This window comes from Mustela lutreola, chromosome 16 (genome assembly GCF_030435805.1).
Source record: "Mustela lutreola isolate mMusLut2 chromosome 16, mMusLut2.pri, whole genome shotgun sequence".
Classification (NCBI taxonomy): Eukaryota; Metazoa; Chordata; class Mammalia; order Carnivora; family Mustelidae; genus Mustela; species Mustela lutreola.
The window spans coordinates 43,917,462-43,944,741 of record NC_081305.1 but is presented as its reverse complement, the minus strand read 5'-3'; the positions used below and the strand labels follow the sequence as shown (position 1 = coordinate 43,944,741).

At 37.5% G+C, this 27,280-nt stretch overlaps 1 protein-coding gene across 7 annotated transcripts in view; it reads left to right on the top strand.

Moving 5' to 3' along the window:
- The window catches only part of ZNF570 (zinc finger protein 570), a 35,511-nt gene extending 8,231 nt beyond the window's left edge, over positions 1-27,280 (top strand). The window contains exons 1-5 of one of the 7 annotated variants that reach the window (XM_059151516.1): positions 442-704; positions 1,889-1,972; positions 5,390-5,516; positions 5,840-5,935; positions 24,197-27,280. In XM_059151516.1, the coding sequence (XP_059007499.1) occupies positions 1,940-1,972; positions 5,390-5,516; positions 5,840-5,935; positions 24,197-25,554 (1,614 nt within the window). In that variant the 5' untranslated portion in view covers positions 442-704; positions 1,889-1,939 and the 3' untranslated portion in view covers positions 25,555-27,280. Of the gene's footprint in view, positions 1-441; positions 705-826; positions 1,047-1,786; positions 1,973-5,389; positions 5,517-5,839; positions 5,936-24,196 lie in introns of those variants that run through there. The other 6 variants (XM_059151513.1, XM_059151512.1, XM_059151515.1 and 3 more) reach the window with 6 other exon arrangements.

The window sequence follows — 27,280 nt, the reverse complement described above, 5'->3', positions numbered from 1 at the left end:
AGAAAACCAGCATACCCACCCTAACACCCAGAGTTTTATACAGAAACACACACAATGACAGAATCAAAGGGTCATGCAGCAACTCACAAAATTAGTTCTGTGATAGAACTTGTGGGGAGACAATAAATAAAAATTTAAAATACAAACGCTATTGTTCTAAGGGAGTATAGATCAGATTAAGGCGGTCAGAGAGGTGTGATCAGGGAAGGCCTTTGTGGAGGTGTGACATTAATATCTGAAAGGATATTAAAGTAAGGGAACTTTGAAGATACCCAGCAGAAGAGCCATTTTAGTAAGGGGCGGGGGGGACACATTCACACCCATAATCACCAAATCACAAATACAAGAACCGTACACAAAGGGTGACTCACTCCCTTCGGATCTTCAAGCTAACCCATTCCGAACCAAAAACGCCCTAGGGAAGGCGGAGCTGGGTGGAATTACAATGCACCTGCGCACTCTACTCTCTGCTCTCCCTGTCCCACAGTTTTTTCGGGTACCCCAGCTCAATTGTAGGAGCACGTCCCTCACCCCGTTTGTGCGGACCGCACACACGAACCGCACCCCCTGCGGCTACTCGGCGTCTCTAAGTTCTCCGCCCCGTTGCAAAGGGAGGTGGACCAAGCACTTGTGCCTGCGCACTTCAGTCCCAGTCCGTCTAGTTGACGCTCGACCCGGTTCCTTTGGCGGACACCGGATCCGAGGTGAGATTTAGGCTCCCTCTGCAGGGCCTGGAACAGCCCGGCGTGGGGAGGACCCGGGGCAGAGGGGCTGCGTTACTAACCCCCGAACTGCGCCGCGCCAGTGCAGTCGGACTAGGCAGCGCCGCTTTTTTTTTTTTTTTTTTTGTCTGGACTACATTTCCCAGTGGCCCCTGCGAGCACAGGGCCGGCGGTCCCTTTGTGTCCTCCGGAGGCCCAGTCGCTTCTTTCCGGGCCCGCGGGGGTGGGTTCCCATCAGACTCTTAAGGCAGGAGGTGGGCCGGAATAGAGATTGCCCGAGCCTTCGGAGCAGGGACTGGGTCTTTCCGCAGTTGACTTCTGCAGGTAGGGAATGGGCTGAGGAGTGGGCTGTGGGTCACCCGGACGTCGGTTCCCAGGCCCTCGGTGTGACTCTAGGTGCGAGATGGTGGTTGGTTGTCATACAGCGTGAGGCTGTCATCTGATGTGACTGTGCACGTCGTATCTGTGACCGTGGGCGCAGGCGAGTTGATGGTTGGTGCTACAGAGTGTGAGACTGTGAGTGGGGGTGGGAGGGTATTGTGTCCCCCGTTGTTCCAGTACCCACGGCCTCTTTGTAACTGGAGTTGTTTGACTGTAAACGTAGGTTGTGGTACCCTCGTGTTTGAGACTTGGAGCTACAGATGAGCGTGACGGGTTGAGACTGCCCATACCCATGGCAGACTGATTGTTCTGTGTGTAAGACCGTGGATGGCGCTGTAGTTTTTAAGAATGAGTAGGTGGGGGTACTGAGTGAGACTGTGTGCCACCAGTATCTTTTGAAGCTAGCCAGGTGATGCCATTGTGCCACCAAGTTTCAGAAGCACTAGTCTATTTATTGGAGAGAAGAAAGACTGGAGTCAGGAAGACCTTTGTTTGATCTGGGTACTGTTATTCATTAGTTGTGTGTCTTTATGTAAATGATTACATTCCTTGGGAGTCTTTATTTGTAAAAATCTAGAAAATCTATTGCTAAAATAACAAATTAGGCAGTGATTTAGTCATGGGTTAAATTGCATGCAAACAAATTTCTAGATCTCTCCCTTATGCTTTCTCTCTGTTGGAAGGAAGGGTGCAACAGAAGGAAAGAGAAGCTGAAAAATTCTAGGCTGGTGATTCTGGATGCTGCAAGGAAACCCTAGTTTTTCATGTTCTCTTCCCCATCTCAGTCATCTGAGGACACTGCCATTTCCCAAGAGAAGAGCTAAGAGGAGGAAAGAATGGCTGTTGGACTTCTTAAAGCCATGTACCAGGTCAGTTGGTGTTTTCTATTTCCTGAAATATTTTACTGCTCTTTATACCAAACAGATATTAACTTTGCTCTTGCTGAAACTTTCCTGGGTGAGTAATCATGTCACTTATTATATCCCTCCTGCAGCTGATTCCCACCTCATTCAGGATAAATGCTGAAGTCCTTGCCTTAGCCTTTAAGGCCGTACATAATCTGGTCCACTTTTTGAGCTCAGGTAATCACTCCATTTGTAACTCACTCACTCAGCTCTAGGCACACTAGTGTCCTTGTAGTGAGCTGAGTACATTTAAAAAAAAATTTTTTTTTTACCTGAATACATTCTTAACTTATAGACTTGTACTTGCTGTTCCCTCTGCCTGGAATGCTGTTCCCCAAGATACAGACTAACTTCTTCATTATAGATTCTGCTCAAACATTTATTCCCTCAACAAATTTTTATTGAGCACCTGTTGAGTAAAAAGGCTTAGTCCTTGGTCCTCTTCTCCACCTACACTCACTCCTTTGGTAATCTCATTCTGTCTCATGACTTCAGATGCCATCTATATGGCAACAATCACCAAATTATATATAGTCGAGACCTCTCTCCTGAAATCCAGACTTGTATATCCAGCTACCTACTTAGCATCTTCATTTGGTTGTATAATGATACCTCAAACTCAAATGTCTCAAACTTAGTGAAACAAGCCATTAGAAGTTTGGGGGCACAGAAGTGACATGATCTAATTCTCACTTAATAGAATCACTCTGGCTGCTGTTGAGAATAAACTGAATGGGACAAGGATAGAAATAGGGAAACCAATTAGGAATATTTTACATATGTCCCTGTCTCAGGTACACAAGCTAAAAGTCTTCCATCATGAAGTTCTGGTTTGTTCTATGTTCAAAATATATCCAGAAGTTGACCACTTTTACTACCACACTGCTTCCATTCTGGTCCAAACTGTCATCTCTCATCTAGGTTATTGCTTTGCTCTTCTACTTTTTCTTTCTACTTCCACCCTTCCTCTCTTCTAGCCTATTCTCAACAGAGCAGTCAAAGTGATTCTGTTACACAAGTCATATTATATGATTCTTCATGGTAGGAATAGAAACAATAGAAAGTATATGACATTCTTTCAAGTATTTTAGCTGTAAGGGAATAAGAGAAAGGGTAGTAACTGAAGTGTGGTCAACAAGGTTTTTTTCAAGATGGGTTTATAGCTGTATTCTGATGTTTAAGATTCAGTGGAAAGGGAAATTTGAAGATGAAGAAAAGTGAAGAGGGGATTGCTGGAACACTGCTTGAGTAGGAGGAGGACCTGAGGGCTAGTGGACAAGTGGAGGGGTCAGACTTTGCTAAGAAAGTGTTTGTTCGGGGCACCTGGGTGGCTCAGTGGGTTAAAGCCTCTGCCTTCAGCTCTGGTCATGATCCCAGGGTTCTGGGATCAAGCCCCGCATCGGGCTCTCTGCTCAGCGGGGAGCCTGCTTCCTCCTCTCTCTCTCTGCCTGCCTCTCCGCCTACTTGTGATTTCTGTCTGTCAAATAAATGAATTTAAAAAAAAGGAATCATTGAAAAGTGTATGTCATATATTAAAAAATAGTTATACATTTATTATATATATTTATATAAGGTAAGGAAAATATTTTTGGAAGCATATATGGCATATGAACCAAACTCTTAACAGGAACAATATATGAGGGATGTTATTGCAATATATGAGGGATGTTATTGGTAGGGCAGAGATGAAGAAATTCACAAACTATTTCACATTATAAATAAGAAAAAGTTACTGAGTGTTGTAAAACACATTTTAAAAAATAACTTTGAAAAAAATAAAGAATTTTTTAAAGATTTTATTTATTTATTTGAGAGAGAGAGACAGTGATAGCAAGAGAGAGCACAAGCAGAGAAGAGAGGGCGAAGCAGGCTCACTGCTGAGCAAGGCTCAATCCCAGGACCTGGGATCCCAGGATCCCATCATGACCTGAGCTGAAGGGAGATGCTTAACTGATTGAGCCACCCAGGCACCTCTGTAAAACACTTTAATAATTTATATTCTGTAGAGACAGTTTAACTATGACAAAATTGTATGAAATACCCAATAAATGTTTTCTTGCCTTGACAGATTCACCTCTTCTAAAAATTATATACACACACAAACACATGTTAGCTTTCATCAGCAGGCAGTCACATTATAGCAAACTAATATCCAGCTGAATCACAGCATAGCTCCAAATTTTAAGCACTTTGCCCATTTTAAGAACACCCATTTCTTTTTTTTAAAGATTTTATTTATTAATTTGACAGAGAGAGAGAGATCACAAGTAGACAGAGCAGCAGGCAGTGGGGGTTGTGGGGGAAGCAGGCTCCCTGCTGAGCAGAGAGCCCGATGCAGGACCCTGAGATCATGACCTGAGCCGAAGGCAGAGGCTTAACCCACTGAGTCACCCAGGCACCCCCACTCATTTCTTTATACAAAATTTTAAGTACTCTGGGTTAAAGTATTTGAATTTTAATAGAATCGATGATCTGCTGTCCTTGGTCTAGCACAATTTTCAGAGATATAGCAAGAACTTTCTGGTCTCTCTCTCTCTCTCTCTCTCTCTCTCTCTTTAAAAATTTATTTATTTATTTGAGAGAGAAAGAGAGCATGCACAAGGGGAGAGGCAGAAGGAGAGAGACTACAAGCTGAGCACAGAGCCTGACAATGAAACTCAATCTCAGGACCCTGAGATCATGACCTGATCAGAAACCAATAGTGGGATGCTTAATTCACTGTGCCACCCAGGTACCCCAGCACTTCCTGGTCTCATTTTTGATCCTTTCATAGTTTCTTGAACTCTTCAAACCGATCATTCATTAATTCAGTTTATTCAGCAAATATTTGAATGCCTCATGTGTGCCAAATACTGTCCTATAACTAGGGCTATAACAGTGAGTAAAGCAAAAATGTATTCTGCCCTCATGGACTTCACATTTTTTTTTAAGACTTTATTTATTAGACAGACAGAGAACACAAGCAGGCAGAGAGGCAGGCAGAGAGAGAGGGGGAAGCAAGATCCCTGCTGAGCAAAGAGCCCTATTCAGGCCTTGATCCCAGGACCCTGAGATTATGACCTGAGCCAAAGGCAGGGGCTTAACCACTTAGCCACCCAGGTGCCCCTGGACTTGACATTTTAGTGGAGGTTGGGAGCACACAATAACAAAATAATTAGTGCCATGGCAAACAACAAAGGAGGGTTAGGGAAATACAGAACAGGAGTAAGAGCTTGCTATTTTAATACAGAATGATCTGAGAAGTCCAAAAGGCCCGAGGGGGAACGTGTTTGACTATTTTGATTTGAGGATGTAATATCAGGGAAAGCACAGTATACCTAGGGCAAAACAAGTAAGGTGTATATGGTAAGAGATGAAGTTATTTCACTTATTTCATTTCAGGAGTTGGTAACCTTCAGAGATGTGGCTGTAGATTTCTCCCAAGAGGAGTGGGACTGTCTAAATTCTTCTCAGAGGCATCTGTATAGTAATGTGATGTTGGAGAACTACCGGATCTTGGTGTCCCTAGGTAAGGATATCTTATCCTTGTAAAATTGAGCTTCTGCTCATAAGGGCCTCTTTGCTACCATTATTGTGAATCTTTGGGTGGCATCCTCAGTGCTTGGCTGAAGTCGCTGTGCCAAAGTAATGGTTTAATATTTGTAAAGTTGCCAGTAGATGGGTCTGTTATTAATCTATGTTGGAAGCTTCAGCTTTCCTGTAATTTTAATACAAACCCTTTATATATTTTTCTCTGGCTTACTGTAAACTCCCTCTTCCCTGTTGATCAGATTGGCTATAAATTATGGGATATCCTCTGCATGACCAGATTGTTTCTTTTCATACATGCAGGACTTTGCTTTTCTAAGCCAAATGTGATATTATTGTTGGAACAAGGGAAAGAGCCCTGGATGGTGAGGAGAGAGCTGGCAAAAGGCTTGTGCTCAGGTGAGTGAAGAGGAAATAGGCAGGCAAAAACCTCTGGAGATGATGGCTCAGCCTGACTTAGAGGTATCACCTCTTCATTCTTTGTTGGCATGTTCTCTGATGTTCTAGGTCTTACTAGAAACTTGGGCCTTTTAATGTTCTCTCCCATTTATTCTTCATGGTCCCTCCTTTAATAATTTGCTCCCTCCTTTCTAAAAACTCATTTATCTATTCTGAGTCCCATTCCTTCCCAGTTTCATAAGTCTCTTCCAGTCTTTTAATCTTTTCCTAATCTGATAAACTTTTTGAGCTGTACAGACAGCTGTAACTAAAGGGCTAGATTCAAGTCTTGATTCTTACGTGCAATAAAATTCTAGGCAAGTTACTTAACCTCTCTACTTTTATTTTGTTATCTGTAAAATGGGATATACTTCTTTTTTAAAATTTCTTTTCAGTGGGCACCTGGGTGGCTCAGTGGGTTAAGCCACTGCCTTCGGCTCAGGTCATGATCTCAGGGTCCTGGGATCGAGTTCCGCATCGGGCTCTCTGCTCAGCAGGGAGCTTGCTTCCTCCTCTCTCTCTCTGCCTGCCTCTCTGCCTACTTGTGATCTCTCTCTGTCAAATAAATAAATAAAATCTTAAAAAAAAATTTCTTTTCAGTGCTCCAGAAGTCATTGTTTATGCATCACATCCAGTGCTCCACACAATACATGCCCTCCATAATGTCCACCACCAGGCTCACCCAGCCTTCCATCCCCTCCCCTCCAAAACCTTTTGTTTCGCAGAGTCCACAGTCTCTCATGGTTTGTCTCCCCCTCCAATTTCCCCCCAACTTACTTCTCCTCTTCATCTCCCCATGTCCTCCATGTTATTCCTTATGCTCCAAAAATAAGCAAAACCATATGATAATTGACTTTCCCTGCTTGACTTATTTCACTCAGCATAATCTCTTCCAGTCCCGTCCATGTTGATACAAAAGTTGGGTATTCATCCTTTCTGATGGAGGCATAATACTCCATAGTGTATATGGACCATGTCTTCTTTATCCATTTGTCCATTCAAGGGCATCTTGGTTCTTTCCATGGTTTGGCAACTGTGGCCATTGCCACAATGAACAATGGGATACAGATGGCCCTTCTTTTCACTACATCTGTATCTTTGGGGTAAATACCCAGTAGTGCAATTGCAGGGTCATAGGGTAGCTCTATATTTAATTTCTTAAAGAATCTCCACACTGTTTTCCAAAGTGGCTGTACCAACTTGCATTCCCACCAACAGTGTAAGAGGTTTCCCCTTTCTCCACATCCTCTCCAACACATGTTGTTTACTATCTTGTTAATTTTTGCCATTCTGACTGGTGTAAGGTGGTATCTCAATGTGGTTTTGCTTTGAATCTCCCTCATGGCTGGTGGTGATGAACATTTTTTCATGTGTCTATTAGCCAATGTGTATGTCGTCTTTGGAGATATACTTTTAAAGTGCTTAAACAGTTCCCTTCTCATATTGTGAACTCAAAGGCTGTTAGTTGTTATTGTAGTAGTAGTAGTGTAGTAGTGTCTCCCCAAATGCCTTGTTTTTCTTTTAATGGTAAGTTCATTCATTCTTTCATTCCTTTCATCAACATTTATTGAATTTTTGAAGATTACATGCAAGATGCTAGAGCACTATGTATTTGTTTTTTTTTTTTTTTTAAAGATTTTATTTATTTATTTGACAGACAGAGATCACAAGTAGGCAGAGAGGCAGGCAGAGAGAGGAGGAAGCAGGCTCCCTGCTGAGCAGAGAGCCCAATGTGGGACTCGATCCCAGAACCCTGAGATCATGACCTGAGCCGAAGGCAGCGGCTTAACCCACTGCGCCACCCAGGTGCCCCTAGAGCACTATGTATTTGTAGAAGTTATCAAACAATTGATGGGCCAGTAGCAGAGATACAATATTAAACTATAAATGGCATATGTGAGAAGAAAGCTCACACAAGGAAGCTCAGAGAAAGAGGTGAGAGGCCAAAAAGTCTGGGTAACTGAGAAGATTATGGTCTCTATATAACACAGATGAGACGCTAGAAAACATTTGAGAGAGAATAAATTAAGAGTTTAGGTTTGTGGCATAGGAAGGAGTTTTAGTTAGACATAGGAAGCATTAGGTAAAACAGAAGACTAAAGTTAAAAGGAAAATGAGTATTACTGTAAATATCTCTGTCAGTATCACTCAACTCACCCCCCCCAGTACTCCTCCCTAGTCTTTTATGTTCTTATTCAATTTTTTAAAAACAATATTTGATATGAAACTGTAGTATCAAGGAATATATGATTAAATTTTGTTAATTATTATTACTAAATAAATCATACATACATGAATGTATATTAGCATATGTATATGGTTTAAATAGTAATAGAACAAAAGCCATGTACCTACTTCTTAGCTTAAGAAATAGAAAATTATTGGGGTGCCTAGCTGGCTCAGTTGGTAGAGCATGCCCCATGTTGGGTATAGAGATTACTTAAAAAAAAGGAAATAAGAAATTGTCAATGCCATTATAGGCCTTTGAGGGCTCCCTAATGATAAACCATTACCCACCCATGGCCCATCCTACCCCTGACCAGAGAAACCATTATTCTACAATTTTGCTTATCTTTTCTTGACTTTTCTTAATAGTTGTGCCATTACCCTTAAACAAAATATGATATTTGTGTATTTTAACTTTTTACATCTGAAAAGATGTGGGGCATATAATTCTGACTTTTTTTTTTCAACTCAAAATTATATTCCTGAGGGGGGTCTGGGTGGCTCAGTCAGTTAAGCATCTGACTCTTGATTTTGGCTCAGGTCATGATCTCAGGATTGTGAGAGTGAGCTCTGAGTCGGGCTCCCTGCTCAGTGGAGAGTCTGCTTCTCTCTCGCTCTCTGCCCCTCCCCTCACTTTTAGTTTTCTCAATTGTTTGCTGTGCTGGATTTTATTTATTTTTTTTTTCAGAAGGTTTTTATTTTGTTGTAGTCTCAGGAATTTATTTTTCCTTTTATTTCCCATCCCTGAGAGGACCTATCTAGAAAAAAGTTGCTCAGCCTTTGTCAGAGAAATTACTGTCTGTGCTCTCCTGTAGGATTTTTATGGCATCAGACTTCACATATAGGTTTTTAATCTATTTTGAGGTGTTTTTTTTTTTTTTTTTTTTGGTGTGTGTATGCCATAAAAAAGTGGTCTAGTTTCATTCTTTTACATATTGCTGTCTAGTTTTCCTAACAACATTTGAAGAGACTCCCTTTTTCCCATTGGATGGTCTTTCCTGCTTTGTCAGAAATTGACCATATAATTGTGGTTTCATTCTGGATTTTCTACTCTGTTCTTTTGATCTATGTGTTTGTTTTTGTGCTGATACCATATTGTTGGTTTTTTTTTTTTTTAAGATTTTGTTTTTAAGTAATCTCTACACCCAACGTGGTGCTCAAATTTTTACAATACTCAGATCAAGAGTGGCATGCTCTACCAACTGAGCCAGCCACGTGCTCCTGGTATCATACTCTTTTGATTATGACAGCTTTGTGTATTACTCAAGTCTGGAATTGTGATGCCTCCAGCTTTGCTTTGCTTTTTCTAGGTTGCTTTGACTTTTTGAGTTCTTTTATGGTTCCTTACACATTTTAGGATTATTTTCTCTACTGTGAAAAATGCTGTTGGCATTTTTATAGGGATTGCATTAAATGTATAGATCGCTTTGGTCAATATAGACATTTTAACAGTATTTTGTTCTTCCCATCCATGAGCATGAGATATTTTCTTTGTGTTATCTTCAGTTTCATTCATCAGTATTTATAGTTTTCAGAACCCAGGTCTTTTACCTTTTTGGTTAGGTTTATTTATAGGTGTCTTACTACTTTTGATGCAATTGTAAATATGATTGTTTTCTTAATTTCTCTTTCTGCTATTTCATTTTTTTAAAAGATTTTATTTATTTATTTGACAGAGATCACAAGCAGGCAGAGAGACAGGCAGAGAGAGAGGAGGAAGCAGGCTCCCTGCTGATCAGAGAGCCCTATGCGGGGCTCGATCCTAGGACCCTGGGATCATGACCTGAGCCGGAGGCAGAGGCTTTAACCCACTGAGCCACCTAGGTACCCCTCTGCTATTTCATTTTTGGTGTATGGAAATGCAACAGATTTCTGTACATTTGGTATCCTGCAACATTTATAGTCACTACTGAATTCATTTATCAGTTTTAGCAATTTTTTGGTGGAGTCTTTTGGATTTTTCTATTATATATAGTATCATGTCATCTAATAGTGAAGACATTCTTTTCGATTTGGATGCTTTTTATTTCATGTAGTTTTGTGTGATGATAGCAGGCATTCTTGCTCACTTTTGGTCTTAATGAGAGTGCTTTCATATTTCGTTATTAATAACTCTGATATTTAGAGGTTTTTGGGGTCTTTTTGCTTCTGTTTGCTAGAGTTTCATTATAGAAAGCTTTTGAAAGGCATCTGGGTGGCTCAGTTGGTTGGGCGTCTGCCTTTGACTCAGGTCATGGTCCCAGGGTTCTGAGATTGAGCCCCACATTGGACTTTTTGCCCAGTGGGAAGCCTGCTTCTCCCTCTCCCTTTGCCTGGAGCTCCCCCTGCTTGTGCTATCTCTGTCAAATAAATAAATAAAATCTTCAAAAAAAAAAAAAAAAGAAAGAAAGCTTTTATGTTTTAACAAATGTTTTTCCAGCTCTGTAGATGATTAGATGGTTTTTAGTTTTTCATCTGTTAACATGGTGAATTACATATTACATTTTTAATGTTGAACTAACTTTATAGACCTGAAACAAACCCATTTATCTCTTTTTCATTCATGGCTACTTGCTGTTTGCCAATATATTTTTTAGGTTTTTTGCATCTACAGTAATCAGTGAGTAATGTTGAAGTTCAATTTTTCCTTCATGTACTCTTCTTGTCAGATTTTGGAATCAAGATATTAGTCTCTTAACATTTATTGGTGGGTATTCCTCTTTTTTCCTCCTTAGAATAATTTGTGTAAAATCAAAATTCTGTTTTTTGAATGGTAGAACTTTGTTCATCTTGACCTGTGATTTTTCTTATGAAAAGAATTTAAACAACTAATTCAATTTGTTACAAGATCCTGTTTCTCTTATAATCATGGAGTTGTAGTATTTTTCTAAGAATTTTTATGTCTTATGTAAATATTCAAATTTATTATATAAAGTTATCCATTATCTTCTATTATCTAAAGTTGGCATTGTTTGTAATTATAACCTATTTTTTTCTTCCAAAAAGAATCAAAATTTTTCATGGATTTCTCTTTTTTTTTTTTTTTTTTTGTATTTTCAGACACTTTTCACTTTACTGATCCTCTCTAGTTTATCTTTTTAAAAATTTCATGGGGGTGCCTGGATGGCTCACGTCATGATCCCAGAGTCCTGGGATCGAGCCCCACATCAGGCTCTCTATTCACAGCCTGCTTCTCCATCTCCTCTGCCTGCTGTTCCCCCTGCCTGTGCTCTCTCCCTCTGTCAAATAAATAAAAATCTCTTTTAAAAGTTTCATTTATTTATCTTCTTTATTATTTAATTCTTCCCTTGTTTGTTTATGCTAAACTTTTTTAACTTCTAAACTTTCTAAACTTCTTCCTTTGTTTATTCTAAACTGTTTTTATTCTTTTTTTTTTTAAGATTTTATTTAATTATTTGACAGAGCTAGATCACACGTAGGCAGAGAGACAGGCAGAGAGAGAGAGAGGGAAGCAGGCTCTCTACTTAGCAGAGAGCCCAATGTGGGTCTCAATCCCAGGACCCTGAGATCATGACCTGAGCCGAAGGCAGCGGCTTAACCCACTGAGCCACCCAGGTGCCCCTCTAAACTTTTTTTTTTAAAAGATTTATTTATTCGACAGAGAGAGAGAGATCACAAGTAGGCAGAGAGGCAGGCAGAGAGAGAGGGAGAAGCAGGCTCCCTGCTGAGCCGAGAGCTCGATGTGGGGCTTGATCCCATGACCCTGGGATCATGACCCAAGCCAAAGGCAGAGGTTTTAACCCACTGAGCCACCCAGGCGCCCCAATCTTTTTTTAACTTTTAAAGTTAGATAATTGATTGTTTTTGAGGATCTCTCTTTTCTATTTTAAGCACTTAAGACTTATGAACAGAGGCACCTGACTGGCTCACTCAGTGGAGCATGTGACTCTTGATTTTGGGATTGTGAGTTCAAGCCCCATACTAGGTATAGTGATTACTTAGAAATAAAAATTTTTAAGACCATATTAGGAATATATTCCACATATATGATATGTTGATATCATGATATGTTGATAGGTTGTATTTTTGTTATCATGTATATCTAAGCATTTTCTAATTTCCATTGATTTTTTTGCAGACCCATGAATTACTTGGGATTTTTAGGTTCCAAATTCAAGTTTTTGCTTCTTTAACTGCACTGTAGTTAGAGAATATGGTCTATTTAATTCAAATTCTTTAAAATTTATTTTATGTCTTAGTGGTTAATTTTGATAAATAGTTGGTATGTCCTAGGAAATAATATCTTTCTGGTTGTACAATATATAGCATTTGATATATGTCCTTTGAATTAGCTCATTAATTTTGCTGATCAAATCTTCTGTATCATTGATTTTTTTAAAAAATCTCTGAGAAGTCAATTATAGGAAGACTTGTCCAAAAACTCTAATGGTGAATACATAATTTTTTGGGTAATTCTGACAACTGGTTTTTTATATTTTAAAAGTATTTTATTAGGTCATATGTTTTTGGAATTGTTTTATTTCTCTGGTAAACTCCTCCATATATTATTGTTACCCTCTTTAAATCTAGTGATGATTTTCCCCTTAACTATATTGCTTGATATTAGTGTAGCTATACTAGCCTTCTTTTGTTAATACTTCCTTGGTATAGTTTTTCTATTCCTCTACTCCCTTACTTTCTGTGTTTCTCTTATAAAGAGTATTTATAGCTAAAGAGATTTTTAGTCTACTCTGATAATCTGTATCTTTTAACTAAATGATGATAATTACATATTTTGGTATTATTGGTAGAATTGGACTAATTTACACCATCTTATTTTCTTTTATAAATTCTTTTCCTATATTTTGTTTCTTGACTTTTACTCCATCTGCTACTTTGAAAGATAAACAGTCTATTTCTATTCTTCTATTGGTTAGCTTAAAAAATTTAACATTTATGGGACATCTGGCTAGTTCAGTCAGTAAAACATATGACTCTTGATCTTAGGGTTGTAAGTTTGAGCCCCAGTTTGGCTGTAGAGATTACTTGAAAATAAAATCTTTTTTTTTTTTTATTTTTTTTTTGAAAATAAAATCTTAAAAAAAAAGTTAACATTAATAATCACCTTAACAAAGTCTAAAATTAATCCTTACCTTTATTTTCCTTCCTTAAAAATATAAGAACTTTAGAATGATTTAATTTCACTTATCCTCATTTCAGTTTTTTTAATCCCATAAATCATTTCATTTTATGAAGTTAAAAATTTAGACCATTATTTTGTTCAGTTAGTGTTGTTTAGATTTACCCATGTTTCATTTTCTTCTTTCATCATTCCTTTCTATATCCCAGAACTTTTTCCTGTGTCAACTCCTTTATCAATAAATATACTATTTATACAGTCTATTTTGTTATTATTAATTTATTCATTTGTTTGGTGTACTTATTTTGCTTTCATGCATATAAATTGACAGCCATTATTTTTATCAGCACCTTAGAGATACCACTCCATACTTTTCTGGCTTCTATTGTTGGTATTAAGATGTCAGTTTTCATTAATATTTTCTTCCTTGCTTCTTTTAAAAACTACCTTCTCTTTGCCCTTGTTATTCTGTATTTTCACCATGACATATCTAAATTAAATAACATTTTAATTGCTCTACTTGGGATTATGGTTCTGATATCTGACCATTCAGGTCTTAATAGGTCCTAGGTAATGATCAGTGGTTATTTTTTCACATATTATCACTTCCCTATTCTCTATATTTTCTTTTCCTAAGACTCCAGTTAGATGTGGCTAACACCTTCTTTCTCATTAGGGTTAAACTAAGGGTGTTAGCTTCAGTTGCCCCTTACTTACTTAAAAGTACCTTCTGGAGTCTTTTTAACTTCTGGAAGTTTACCTTAATGTCTTGCCAGCTTTGCAACACATCTAAAAAGATATTTTCTGTATTTTACATAACATCTTATGTTTTTTAGTTGTTTTAACCAGACAGGTTTGTCATACTAACCAGCCTGCTCTATTGCTGGACAGGAATCCTGACACTGTTAAAAGGACTGACAACTCATTACCATGTTGCGGTCTCTAATTTTTTTTTTAAGATTTTATTTATTTATTTGACAGGCAGAGATCACAAGTGGGCAGAGAGGCAGGCAGAGAGAGGGGGAAGCAGGCTCCCTGCAGAGCAGAGAGTCTGATGCGGGGCTCGATCCCAGGACCCTGGGATTATGACCTGAGCTGAAGGCAGAAGCTTTAACCCACTGAGCCACCCAGGCACTCCGCGGTCTCTAATTTTATACCCATATACACTCCATGTGAATGAGAAAAGGGTGCATCTATACCTTTTGATAACATGGTAGATTAAATATAATATCATAATGTATTTTCTTAATTTACATTTCTTTGAATACATGAGATTGATATTGTTACATGCATTTATTACCCAGTTAAAAGTGTGTCTTCACATCATTTGTCTATTTTTAATGAATTATTAATACATTTTGCATATTTATAAGGGTTCTACCTTATTATGGATTTTTTTCGTTTGTTTTATATTAAAAACATTAATTTTTTATAGTAGGCTACTGTAATAAAATTTACTCTTAACTATTTTTAAAGTATATTTTCCATATTGTTTTGCTACAATCACCAGAATCTTTCCATAGAACTCTTTTCATCTTGTAAGACTGAAACTCTATATGCATTAAACAGTTAAGTCTCCATTCTCCCCTTCCCTAGTCCCTGGCAACCACCATTCCACCTTTCTTTGAATTTCAATAATCTAGGTACTTGATATAAGTGAACAGCAATTGTCTTTTTGTGACTGGCTTATTTTACATGGGTTAATGTCTTCAAAGTTGAATCACATTGTAGCATGTCTCACAATTTCCAGCTTTTCATTTATTTTTTTAAAAGATTATTTATTTATTTGACAGAGACCTCAAGTAGGCAGAGAGGCAGGCAGAGAGAGAGGATGAAGCAAACTCCCTGCTGAGCAGAGAGCCCGATGCGGGGCTCCATCCCAGGATCCTGGGATCATGACCTGAGCTGAAGGCAGAGGCTTTAACCCATTGAACCACCCAGGCGCCCCAATTTCCTCCTTTTCAAAAGTGGAATAACATTTGACTGTGCGTGTGTGTGTGTGTGTGTATATATATATATTTGCTTCCATCTTTTGGGTATTGTAAATAATGCTCCTGTGAACATAGGAGCACAACCGCCTATTTTAAGACCTTGCTTCCAATTCTTTTGGGTATATACTTAGAAGAGGAATTGCTGGATCTTATTTTTAATTTTTGAGGAAATTCCATACTGTTTTCCATGGAGGCTCTCCCATTTTACATTCTCACCAACAGTTCCAACATTTTCACTACCACCTGTAATTTACTTTTTCTTTCTTTCTTTTTTAATCATAGCCATCCTAATCAGTATGAAGTAGCATCTTGTGGTTTTGATTTGCATTCCCCTAATGATTAATGATGTTGAACATCTTTTCATACTTGTTGGCCATTTGTATATCTTCTTTGGAAAAATGTCTGTTCAAGTCCTTTGTCTATTTTTTAGTTGTGTTCTTGTCCAGTTGCAGTTCTTTATATATTCTGGATATATATGCATTTTCAGATGCATGATTTGCAGATGTTTTTCTCCCATTCTGTGGGTTGCCTTTTTACTTTGTTGATTATAACCTTTAATAAATAAAAGATTTTAATTTTCGTGAAATTCAGTTTTACTTTTCCTTTGGTGCTTATGCTTTATGATATCATAACCAAGAAATCATTGCTAAATTCAATGTCATGAGTATTTTTGAGTATTTTTCCCTATGTTGGCAACTAAAAGTATTTTAGTTTTAGGTTTTACATTTAGGTCTCTGATCCATTTGAGGTAAACTTTTGTATATGATGTAAAGTAAGAGCCCAGCTCTTTTGTTTGCATAAGGATACCCAATTTTCTCGGCACCGTTTGTTGAAAAGCCTGTCCTTTCCCACTGAATGGTCTTTGCACCCTTAGCATCTGTATGTCTTCTTTGGGAAAAAATGTCTATACATGTCTTTTGCCCATTTCTGAATTGGATTATTTGTTTTGGGGGGTTTGAGTGTGATAAGTTCTTTATAGAATTTTGAATATTAACTCTATCAGATACTTCATTTGTAAATATCATTTCCCATTCAGTAGGTTGCCTTTTAGTTTTGTTGATTGTTTCCTTTGATGTGCAGAAACTTACTCTGATGAAGTCCCAATAGTGTTTGTTTTTGTTTTTGTTTCCCTTGCCTCAAGAGACATCTAGCAAGAAGTTGCTATGGCTGATGTCAAAGAGGTTACTGTCCATGTTCTTTAGGATTTTAATGGCTTCCTATCTCATATTTAGGTCTTTCTTCCATTTTGGACTTATTTTTGTGGGTATGATGTAAGAAAGTGGTCCAGTTTTCATAACACCATTTGTTGAAGAGACTGTCTTTTTTCCATTGGATATTTTTTCCTGCTCTGTCATAGATTAATTGATCGTATAGTAGTGGGTTAATTTCTGGATTTTTTATTCTGTTCTGTTGATCTGTATGTCTATTTTTGTGCCAGTACCATACTGTCTTGTTCACTACGCTTTGTAATATAACTCGAAGTCCAGAATTGTGATGCCTCCAATTTTGCTTTGCTTTTTCAAGTTTGCTTTGTCTATTCAGGGTCTTTTGTGTTTCTATACAAATTTTAGGCTTGTTTGTTCTAGTTCTGTGAAAAATATTGTTGGTATTTTGATAGGGATTGCATTAAACCTATAGATTGCTTTGGGTAGTATAGATATTTTAACAATATTTGTTATTCCAATCCATGAGCATGGAACATCTTTCCATTTCTTTGTAGCATATTCAATTTCTTTCTTCAGTGTTTTATAGTTTTCAGAGTTCAGCCCTTTCACCTCTTTAGATAGGTTTATTCCTAGGTATCTTATGGCTTTTGGTATAATTGTAAAAGGGATTGAGTCGTTGATTTATATTTCTGTTGCTTTGTTATTGATGTATGGAAATGCAACAAATTTCTTTCCTTTTTTTTTTCTTTCCAAGATTTTATTTAAATCCAAGTTAGTTAACATATAGTGAAGTACTACTTTCAGGAATAGAATTCAGTGATTCATCACTTATATATAACACCCAGTGCTCATCACAGCAACTGTCCTCATTAATGCCCGTCACCCATTTAGCCCATCTTCTCCACCCATCTCTCCTCCAGCATGCTAAGTTTGTTCTCTGTAGTTAACAGTCTCCTGAAGTGCCTGGATGGCTCAGTTGATTATCTAACTCTTGATCTCGGCTCAAGAGGACTTAAGGGCTCTGCACTCAGTGTGGAGTCTACTTAAGTTTTTCTCTCCTTTCCCTCTACCCCTCCCACTAGTGCTCTCTCTCTCTCTCTCCAATAAATAAATAAATCTTTTTGAAAAAATAACAGTGGTGACAGTGGACATCACTCTCTTGTTCTTGACTGTACTGGAAGAGCACTCAGTTTTTCCCTATTGAGGTTGATAATTGCTGGGTCTTTCATATACGTTGGCACCCTTATCAAAAGTCATTTGACTATATATGTGAGGGTTTATTGTTGGGCTTTCTATTTTCTATTCCATTAGTCTGTATGTCTGTCCTTATGCCAGTAATACACTGTTTTGATTACTGTAGCTCTGTAAAAATTTCTGAAATCAGGAATTGTGGGACTTTGTTCTTGCTTTTCCAGATTTGGTCTGGAAATTTGATCTTCCTTTTCAAGATTACTTTCACTATTTGGGGTCCATTGAGATTCCATATGAATTTTAGGATCAATTGTTTCTTATATCTGAAAAAGAAATCTTTGGGATTTAACAGGAATTGTACTGAATCTGTAGATAGCTTTAGGTAGTATATACTTCTTAGAATATTAATGTTCTAATTTATGAATTCAGGATATTTCCATTTATTTACAGCTTATTTGATTTCTTTCTGCAATGTTTTGCGGTTTTCATTATATAAGTCTCACCTCTTTGATTAATTCCTATTTTATTCTATTATAAATAGAGTTGTTTTAATTTCATTTTCAGATTGTTCATTGTTCATGTATAGAAATGCAACTAATTGGGATGTGTTGACTTTGTATCTTGCTATTTTGCTGAATTTGTTTATTAGTTAAAATGGATGGTGGGGGCAAGTGGAGTCTTTAGTGTTTCTACATAGAAGAGCATGTCATCTACAAACACATAATTTTACTTCTAACTTTATAATACGGATTTTTAAATTTTATTTTTCTTGACTAATTGCTCTGGCTAGAACATCCAGTACTGTCCTGACTAGAAGTGGTGAAGGTAGGCATTCTTGCCTTTTTCCTGGAAATCTTGGAGGAAAGCTTTCAGTCTTTACCATTAAATATGATTTTAGCTATGGGCTTTTCATATATAGTTTGTATTATGTTGAAGTAGTTTCTTTCTATTGCCAGTTTGTTGAGTGTTTTTTATCATGAAAGGGTTATGGATTTTGTCAAATGCTTTTTCTGCACCAATTTAAATAATCATTTTTCCTTCTGTTAATGTGTGTTACATTAATTTTTGCTGAACCATCCTTGTAGTCCAGCATTAAATTCCACTTGGTTATCGTGTATAATCCTTATAATATGCTGTTGAATTCAATTTGCTAGTATTTGTTGATGATTTTTACATCAGTGCTCATAAGAGATACTGGTTTCTAGTTTTCTCATAGTATCTTATAGTCTTGCTTTGGTATCAGAGTAATGCTGGCCTCATAGAATGAGTTTGGAATTCATCACTCCTCTTCATTTCTTTGGAAGAGTTTGAGGAGGATTTGCGTGAATGTTTTAAATGTGTGATAGAATTCACCAAAGACACTATCTGGTCCTAGGCCTTTTCTTGTTAGAAGGTTTTGGATTACTGATACAGTCAACTTACTAGTTATGTGTCTGTTCAGATTTTCTATTTCTTTATGATTCAGTCTTGGTAGGGTGTATGTTTCTTATAATTTGTCCATTTTATCCAGTTTACTCCATTTGTTGGCATGCAGTTGTTCATAGTACTCTTATAATCCTTTTTATTTTTGTATGATTGGTAATAGTGTGGCACCTTTCATTTCTGATTTTAGTTATTCAAATCTTCTTTTTTCTTAGACAACCCAAATAAAAGTTTGTCAGTTTTGCCTGCCTTTTTGAATAACTATCTCTTGGTTTTGCTGGTTCTATTATTTTTCTGTTTATTTTGCTTATCTCTGCTTAGTCTTTCCTAGCTATGGATTAGTTTGCTCTTTTTCTAGTTGGTTAAGATGCAAAGTTAGGTTGTTGATTTTGGCTCCTTCTTCTTTAATGTAAGCATTAATAGCTATATATTTCCCTTTTAGCACAGCTTTTGATGCATCCCATAATTTTTGGTATGTTATATTTTTATTTCCATGGGTTTCAAGATAACTTGTGCTATCTTCTTTGGTTGGTTAAGTGTTTAACTTCCACACATTTGTGGATTTTTCCAGTTTTCATTTTGCTCTTGATTCCTAGTTTAATTTCATTATGATTGAGAAAGATAATTTGTATGATTTCAATCTTTTTTTATTAATGCATCTTTTATAGACAACACATAGTCTATCCTAAATACATGTTTACTTTTTTGATGTGCTTTATGATTTAAAAAAATTTTTAAAGATTTTTTATTTATTTGAAAGAGAGAAAAACCACAAGTAGGCAGGCAGAAAGAGAGGGGGAAGCAGGCTCCCCTCTGAGCAGAGAGCCCAGTGTGAGGCTCGATCCCAAGACCCTGAGATCATGACCTGAGCCCAAGGCAGAGGCTTAGCCCACTGAGCCATCCAGGCACCCCTGGATTCTTAAAAAGGTCAGTTTTCCAAACTGCAAAATCTGAGAGAACAGTCTGCACAAGACCGTGCTTATTTCAGACACCAGCTGCAAGTTTGGATCTTCAGGGCTGCCCTCATTTCTGACGAGCTGGCTATAGATAAGGAGGTACCCACAGACACCCCCACATTTGATAATTCACAACAGTGGTTCACAGAGGTCAGGGAAGAACTATATTATGATTACAGTTTATTTTATTTTATTTTTTTTAAGATTATTTATTTATTTATTTGACAGAGAGAAATCACAAGTAGATGGAGAGGCAGGCAGAGAGAGAGAGAGGGAAGCAGGCTCCCTGCTGAGCAGAGAGCCCGATGCGGGACTCGATCCCAGGACCCTGAGATCATGACCTGAGCCGAAGGCAGCGGCTTAACCCACTGAGCCACCCAGGTGCCCTGATTACAGTTTATTTTAATAAAAGATACAAAGAACCAGCCAAAAGTAGAGACACCAAGGGCAAGGTCTCCAAGACCTGCAAACATGAAGGGGCCCTCCCGACATTTCAGTGTTTAAAAGAATAAGCTCTCTAGAGAGCATCATTGTACAGGGTTATTTGTTTTTGTGTGTTTCAGTTTCTTTATGTAGGCATGATTGAGTGAGTCATTGCTGAGTCCTCAATGTGATACAATCTCCAGCCTCCTTCCCTTCCCAAAAGTCAAACTGATATCATGGTGGCTCAAAGCATCAATACTTTAGTTACATGGTTGGTCTTTCTGGCATGGCCAGCCTCCATACTAAATCATCACATTAGCAAAAATTATATAGGGGTATGTTGTGAGTCATAAACTATAGTTATAAACTATCAGGTGTGGTCCAAGGGGCTCACTATGAATAACAGTGACACTCCTTCCAGGAATATAGAGGCTTTAGATGGACCACAAAGTTCTGCCAAATACTTTATTAAACAATTTTTTTAAAAAAATTCACAATGCAGGGATGCTTGGGTGGCTCAGTTGGTTGGACGACTGCCTTCGGCTCAGGTCATGATCCCGGAGTCCCAGGATCGAATCCCACATCGGGCTCCCAGCTCCATGGGGAGTCTGCTTCTCCCTCTGACCTTCTCTATGCTCATGCTCTCTCTCACTGTCTCTCTCTCTCAAATAAATAAATAAAATCTTTAAAAAAAATTCACAATGCAATTCTGATTATGAGTGAAAGTAATATATTGATTTAGAATTAATGGCTTTACGTTGTTCTTCACATAGAAAAGCAAAGTATGCATCTTCTCCCTTTATGCAGATTTATGGTGGGGGGGCATTGGGTCCCTCATTAGAATTGTAAAGCTTCTGCCTTTTTCTTGTAAAGTTTATTTTTAGGCTATTTTCCCTCTTCATTTTTGTTGTCAATGTTACAGTTTTCTTCTGAGGTTAATTATTTTCTATTTTCCCTTATTGCTTTCTAAAATTGATTCTAAAATTGCAAAATGATACATTCTTATTTGAAACAGTAAGTATAAATACTACAGTAATCTCCCTTCTACATAGATTCTACATTCTATTAGGCACCTTTTATTTATGTAATGACTCATTTCTGGTGTTTTACAAGTCAAAACATGCACATAATTCTTTTTAATGATTACTATCATTAGCTGTTGTTATTATTTTTGTGACATTTCTTGACTAATATTCCAGGTTTTAATTTTTTAAAAAAGATTTTATTTATTTGAGATAGAGCACAAGCAGAGAGGAGGGTCAGAGGGACAAGGATAAGCAGACTCCCTGTTGAGCAGGGATCTCAAAGCAGGATTAGATTCCAGGACCCTGAGATCATGACCTTAGCCAAAGGCAAGTTGCTCAACTGACTGAGCCACCCAGGTCTCCCAATTTTATTCTTTTTTAGTATTTTATTCTTTTTCAGTATAAACACAGGGAGCAGGGAGCCTGACTCAGGGCTCAGTCCCAGCACCCTGGGATCATGACCTGAGCCCAAGGCAGATACTTAACTGACTGAGCCACCCAGGTGCCCCTTAACATTTTTTTTTAACACTTACTCCTTCTTAATCTCTTTGACTTTGTTCTGTTTTCTCAGGTATCTTAATGTTGGAGTGCTTTAGGGTTGTTCATTACTTGCTCCTTTCTCTTCTGTTTATCCACACTCATTCTCTTGGTAATGTATTCTCTTTTATTACCACGTATATGTTGGCAGGTGCTTGGGTGGTTCAGTCAGTTAAACATTTGTCTTCAGCTCAGGTCATGATCTCAGAGTCCTGGGATCAAGTCCTGGGTTGAAGCCCCCTCTGCCTGCTGCTCCTCCTGCTTGTGCTCTCTCTCTCTGACAAATAAATAAATAAAATATTTAGGGTGCCTGGGTGGCTCAGTGGGTTAAGCGTTTGCCTTTGGCTCACGTCGTGGTCTCAGAGTCCTGGGATCAAGCCCTGCATCGGGCTCCCTGCTCAGCAGGGTATTATAAAATACTTTTATAAATAAATAAATAAATAAAATCTTTAAGAAACACACGCATACAAACTACCATGTATATGTTGGCAATTCCTAGTTTAAAATTCCAGACCTCTATCTTAAACTCAGTCTTATGGGTCCATCTGCCTTCTCAGTATTTCCATTTCATTCTCTAAAAAAATACCTTAAAAGTTTATTATATTCAAAATTGAACTCCAGATCTTCCATATCTTTCTACCTGAACCTGCTGTGCCCATGGCCTTCCCCTTCACTGTTGTTGGTTAATCCATCCTGCCATTGCTCAGACCATAGATTTGGAAGGCTTGCTTGTCTCATTTTTCTGTTACGGTTCATATCCAATCTGTCAGGATATCCTCTTGGCATTTCCTACAAAAAATACCTAGAATTGATAGCTCCTTGGTCTGGTTACTCATCTCTTCACCTGGATTACTAAAATCTTAGGTCCCCTTGCTTCATCCCTATTTTCCACCTTTCAGTATTTTTATTAAACTGTAAATAGATATCACTCCTTTACTCCACAAACACTTCAGTAGTTCTCTATCCCTCTCAAGGTAAGAGCCAAATTCCTTAGAAAGCATAGGAAGCTTAAATAATCTTTTATCTCCTGACTTCATCTCCTATTACACCTCTCCAGTAACACTGGCCTACTTGCTATTTCTCAAACATAGAAAACATGCTTCTACTTTTAGGCTGTTTCCTTTTCCCAGAATGCTTTCTCCATATATCTAAGTGATTAACTTCTTTGCTTGCTTCAAATCTTTGCTTAAATGTTAACTTACTAATTATTTTTACCTCTTGCTTCACCAGCATTCCTAATCTCTTTTATCCTGCTTTTCATTTTCTGTGGCACGTAGTACTTCCTAATATATAATTAAATTTACTCATTTAGCATTTATTTCCTATCCCTCCTAAGAATATAAGGTCCAAGGGGTGCCTGGGTGGCTCAGTCCTTAAGCATCTGCCTTTGGCTCTGGTCATGATCCCAGGGTCCTGGGATTGAGCCCCGCATTGGGCTCCCTGCTCAGTGGGAAGCCTACTTCTCCCTGTCCCACTCACCCTGCGTGTGTTCCCTCTTGCTGTCTCTCTCTGTGTGTCAAATAAATAAGTAAAATCTTAAAAAATTCAGATTATATGGCACAAGTTTCAGTGAATATTCTTGAAAGAAGCAACTATAAGAATGAAAGTTATTTTAGTGCCTGTGTTAATCATACATGCATAAAATTATAACCAAGTCCCTCCACTTGTTTTTTTTTTTTTTAAGATTTTATTTATTTATTTGACAGATATCACAAGTAGGCAGAGAGGCAGGCAGAGAGAGAGGAGGAAGCAGGTTCCCTACTGAGCAGAGAGCCTGATGCAGGGCTTGATCCCAGGATGCTGGGATCATGACCTGAGCCGAAGGCAGAGGCTTTAACCCAGTGAGCCACCCAGGCACCACTAGTCCCTCCACTTCTAAAATTTCTTAGATTTACCTTACTGATTTCCTTATAATTCGAATCATTCCTCCTCAAGTTTCTGTGTGACCTGTTTTGTTTCTTGCAAACATTAGAACTATAAAAGCCAATTTTCTTGTGGCTTTATTAAATTTGCATACTTCACTGTATGAATGTACTTTCATAAATGTTTCTTCTAGTACATGATAGAGGAGACATTTTCTTTTTTTTTTAGTATATGTACTTATGAACATATACTAACTATATATATGTCTATATATGTAACATATACTTCAATTTGTACTGTTGAAGCAAGCACAAGACGTTTTCTTTAATTATTATTTTTCAGGATGGGAATCTATGTGTGACACTGAAGAATTAACTTCAAAGCAGAACATTTATGAAGCCCAGTCATCACAGAAGATAATAGAAAAACTCACAAGCTATGGCTTTGAGTATTCTAGTTTGAGAGAAGAATGGAAATGTGAGGGCAATTTTGAGAAACAGTTAGTTAATCAGAAGGCATGTTTCAAGGAAGAGACAATCACTCATGAAGAAGCCCTTATTAATAAAAGAGCACAAGAATATAACAAATCTTGGGGAGGTTTCCATCTGAACACACTGCTTCATACACAACAGATAATCACCAAAGAGGAAAAAGTACATAAGCATGATACACATAAGAAAAGCTTTAAAAAAAATTTAATGGCCATTAAGCCCAAGAGTATCTATACAGAGAAGAAACTCTTGAAATGTAATGACTGTGAAAAAGTCTTTAGCCAGAGCTCATCTCTTACTCTTCATCAAAGAATTCATACTGGAGAGAAACCATATAAATGTGTCGAATGTGGAAAAGCCTTTAGCCAGAGATCAAATCTTGTTCAACATCAGAGGATTCATACTGGAGAGAAACCCTATGAATGTAAGGAATGTAGGAAAGCCTTCAGTCAGAATGCACACCTTGTTCAACATCTGAGAGTTCATACTGGAGAAAAACCTTATGAATGCAAGGTGTGTAGGAAAGCCTTTAGCCAGTTTGCTTACCTTGCTCAACATCAGAGAGTTCATACTGGAGAGAAACCTTATGAATGTATTGAATGTGGGAAAGCATTTAGCAATAGATCATCCATTGCTCAACACCAGAGAGTTCATACTGGTGAGAAACCATACGAATGTAATGTCTGTGGAAAAGCATTTAGCCTTCGTGCATACCTTACTGTACATCAGAGAATACATACTGGAGAGAGACCTTATGAATGTAAGGAATGTGGGAAGGCTTTCAGCCAGAATTCACATCTTGCTCAACATCAGAGAATTCATACTGGAGAAAAACCTTATAAATGTCAAGAATGTAGGAAAGCATTCAGCCAGATTGCCTACCTTGCCCAACATCAAAGAGTTCATACTGGAGAGAAACCCTATGAATGTATTAAATGTGGAAAGGCTTTTAGCAATGACTCATCCCTTACTCAACATCAGAGAGTTCATACTGGAGAGAAGCCTTATGAATGTAATGTTTGTGGAAAGGCTTTTAGTTACTGTGGATCCCTCGCCCAACATCAGAGAATTCATACTGGAGAGAGACCTTATGAATGTAAGGAATGCAAGAAAACTTTCAGGCAGCATGCACACCTTGCTCATCATCAGAGAATCCATCTTGGGGAATCACTCTCACCACCCAATCCTGTCAATCACCAAGTCCTCTAGACATTCTCATAAACATTTCCAGAATTTATACTCTTTTCTCTATGTCTAATGTTGCCATAGTCTACAGTTCATCTCACCTGGATCACCATGCTGTAGCTTTCTAACATGTCTTCCTGTATCAACTTTTGGTCCCTTTAAATTCATTTCCCACCACGACCCAAACTGATTTTTTTTGAGTGTAAGAATACATCACTGCCTCCAATTAAAACTTTTTTGGGGCTTACTGTTGTTCTTAAGCTAATATCTACAGTCTTAAAATTGTCTATGAGGCATTTCATATCTGGTTCTAAACCTTTCAGCCTTATTTTGTTCCAGTCTCCTTCTCTGAGCACTAGGCACTTCCCAGGACTAAAAGCTTAGATTCTGGAAAATCATAGCTCTACCACTACTGTGGCATTATGTGACTTTGAGAATTTGTTTGACCTATGTAAACCTCAGGGTTTTCTTTAATTCTTAAAATAGGGATAATAAAGGATACTGTATTGTAGAAATGTGATTATTAAATGAAATAGTGTCTGTCATAGATTGATGCATATTAAGTAATAAATTTGCATGTAAAGTGCTTCACATAGCACAACAGCAGATTTTCAATAAGTCATGATAGCTTACATGTAGTGAGTGCCTACTATGCACCAGGCACTGTTCTACATACTCAACATATATAAACTCACTCGTCACAGCTAGAATAAGATTCCTCAGTGGATAAAGTAGAACATTCCTGGGAAGCAGCAGGTCAGAATTGAGAAAACCCAAGCATTTGAGAAACATAAGTGGGAGTCTTCATACTCTAGATAAGTAATCAATATAGACACAAGTAGTAGACCTACACCTACAACCAGTTTTAGGAAGTTTCTAAAGATAATTGGATAAACCAATCAATATAAAGAAAATGGGGATTCACACAGAATACAGAACTCACATTTAGATCAAGGAAAGAAAACACTATCACAATTAACTCCAAAAAACAATAAACATAGAAAATTCATACTATTCCATAAAAAGACACCAGGCTCAGGCAATTGTATTGGGTGAATCTAGGTAAATTTAAGGTTTTGAATTGTTCCATACCACAGAAAAAGTACAAATTTTGTAAATTTTTTAACCAGTGGTTGTAAAATTGAAACCAAAAAGGGGATTGAGGAAAAGAAGTTGCAAATATATATAGGCTTTTACATATTTGAAATATATGTTTCCACTCATTCAGTGAATATTGAGTAGCTACTGTTTGCTGGACACTGTTTTAGATATGAGGAGACAGTAGTGATCAATACTAAGACTATGTCCTCATGGAGTTTAAAGTTATTTAAAGGCTCAAATTGAATTGAAATTGTTCATTTTTTAAAAATTGTTCTTTTTTTAAAAAGGATACATGTTAAAATAATATTAATGAAATGGAACTGGAGAGTATTTTGTATGAGATGGTACCACTTATATAAAGTTTGAAAATATGCAAATTGATGCTATGTGTATATGGCTAAATACCATATAGATTTAGTGTTACAACATTCATGGAAATAATAAATCCAATACAGGAGTGACATATGGAAGGGAAAAAATGAGATTGAGAAAAGGATGCAAAGGGAGATATGTTTTAATCATTTACTTCTTTAAAAAATAAGCAACTGTGGCCAATTCTTATAAATTGATAAAACTGGTTGTTGGTTTATAGGTAGGTTCTTATTCTCTGTATCTTTCATAATAAAAAAATAAAGAACATTTAAATATT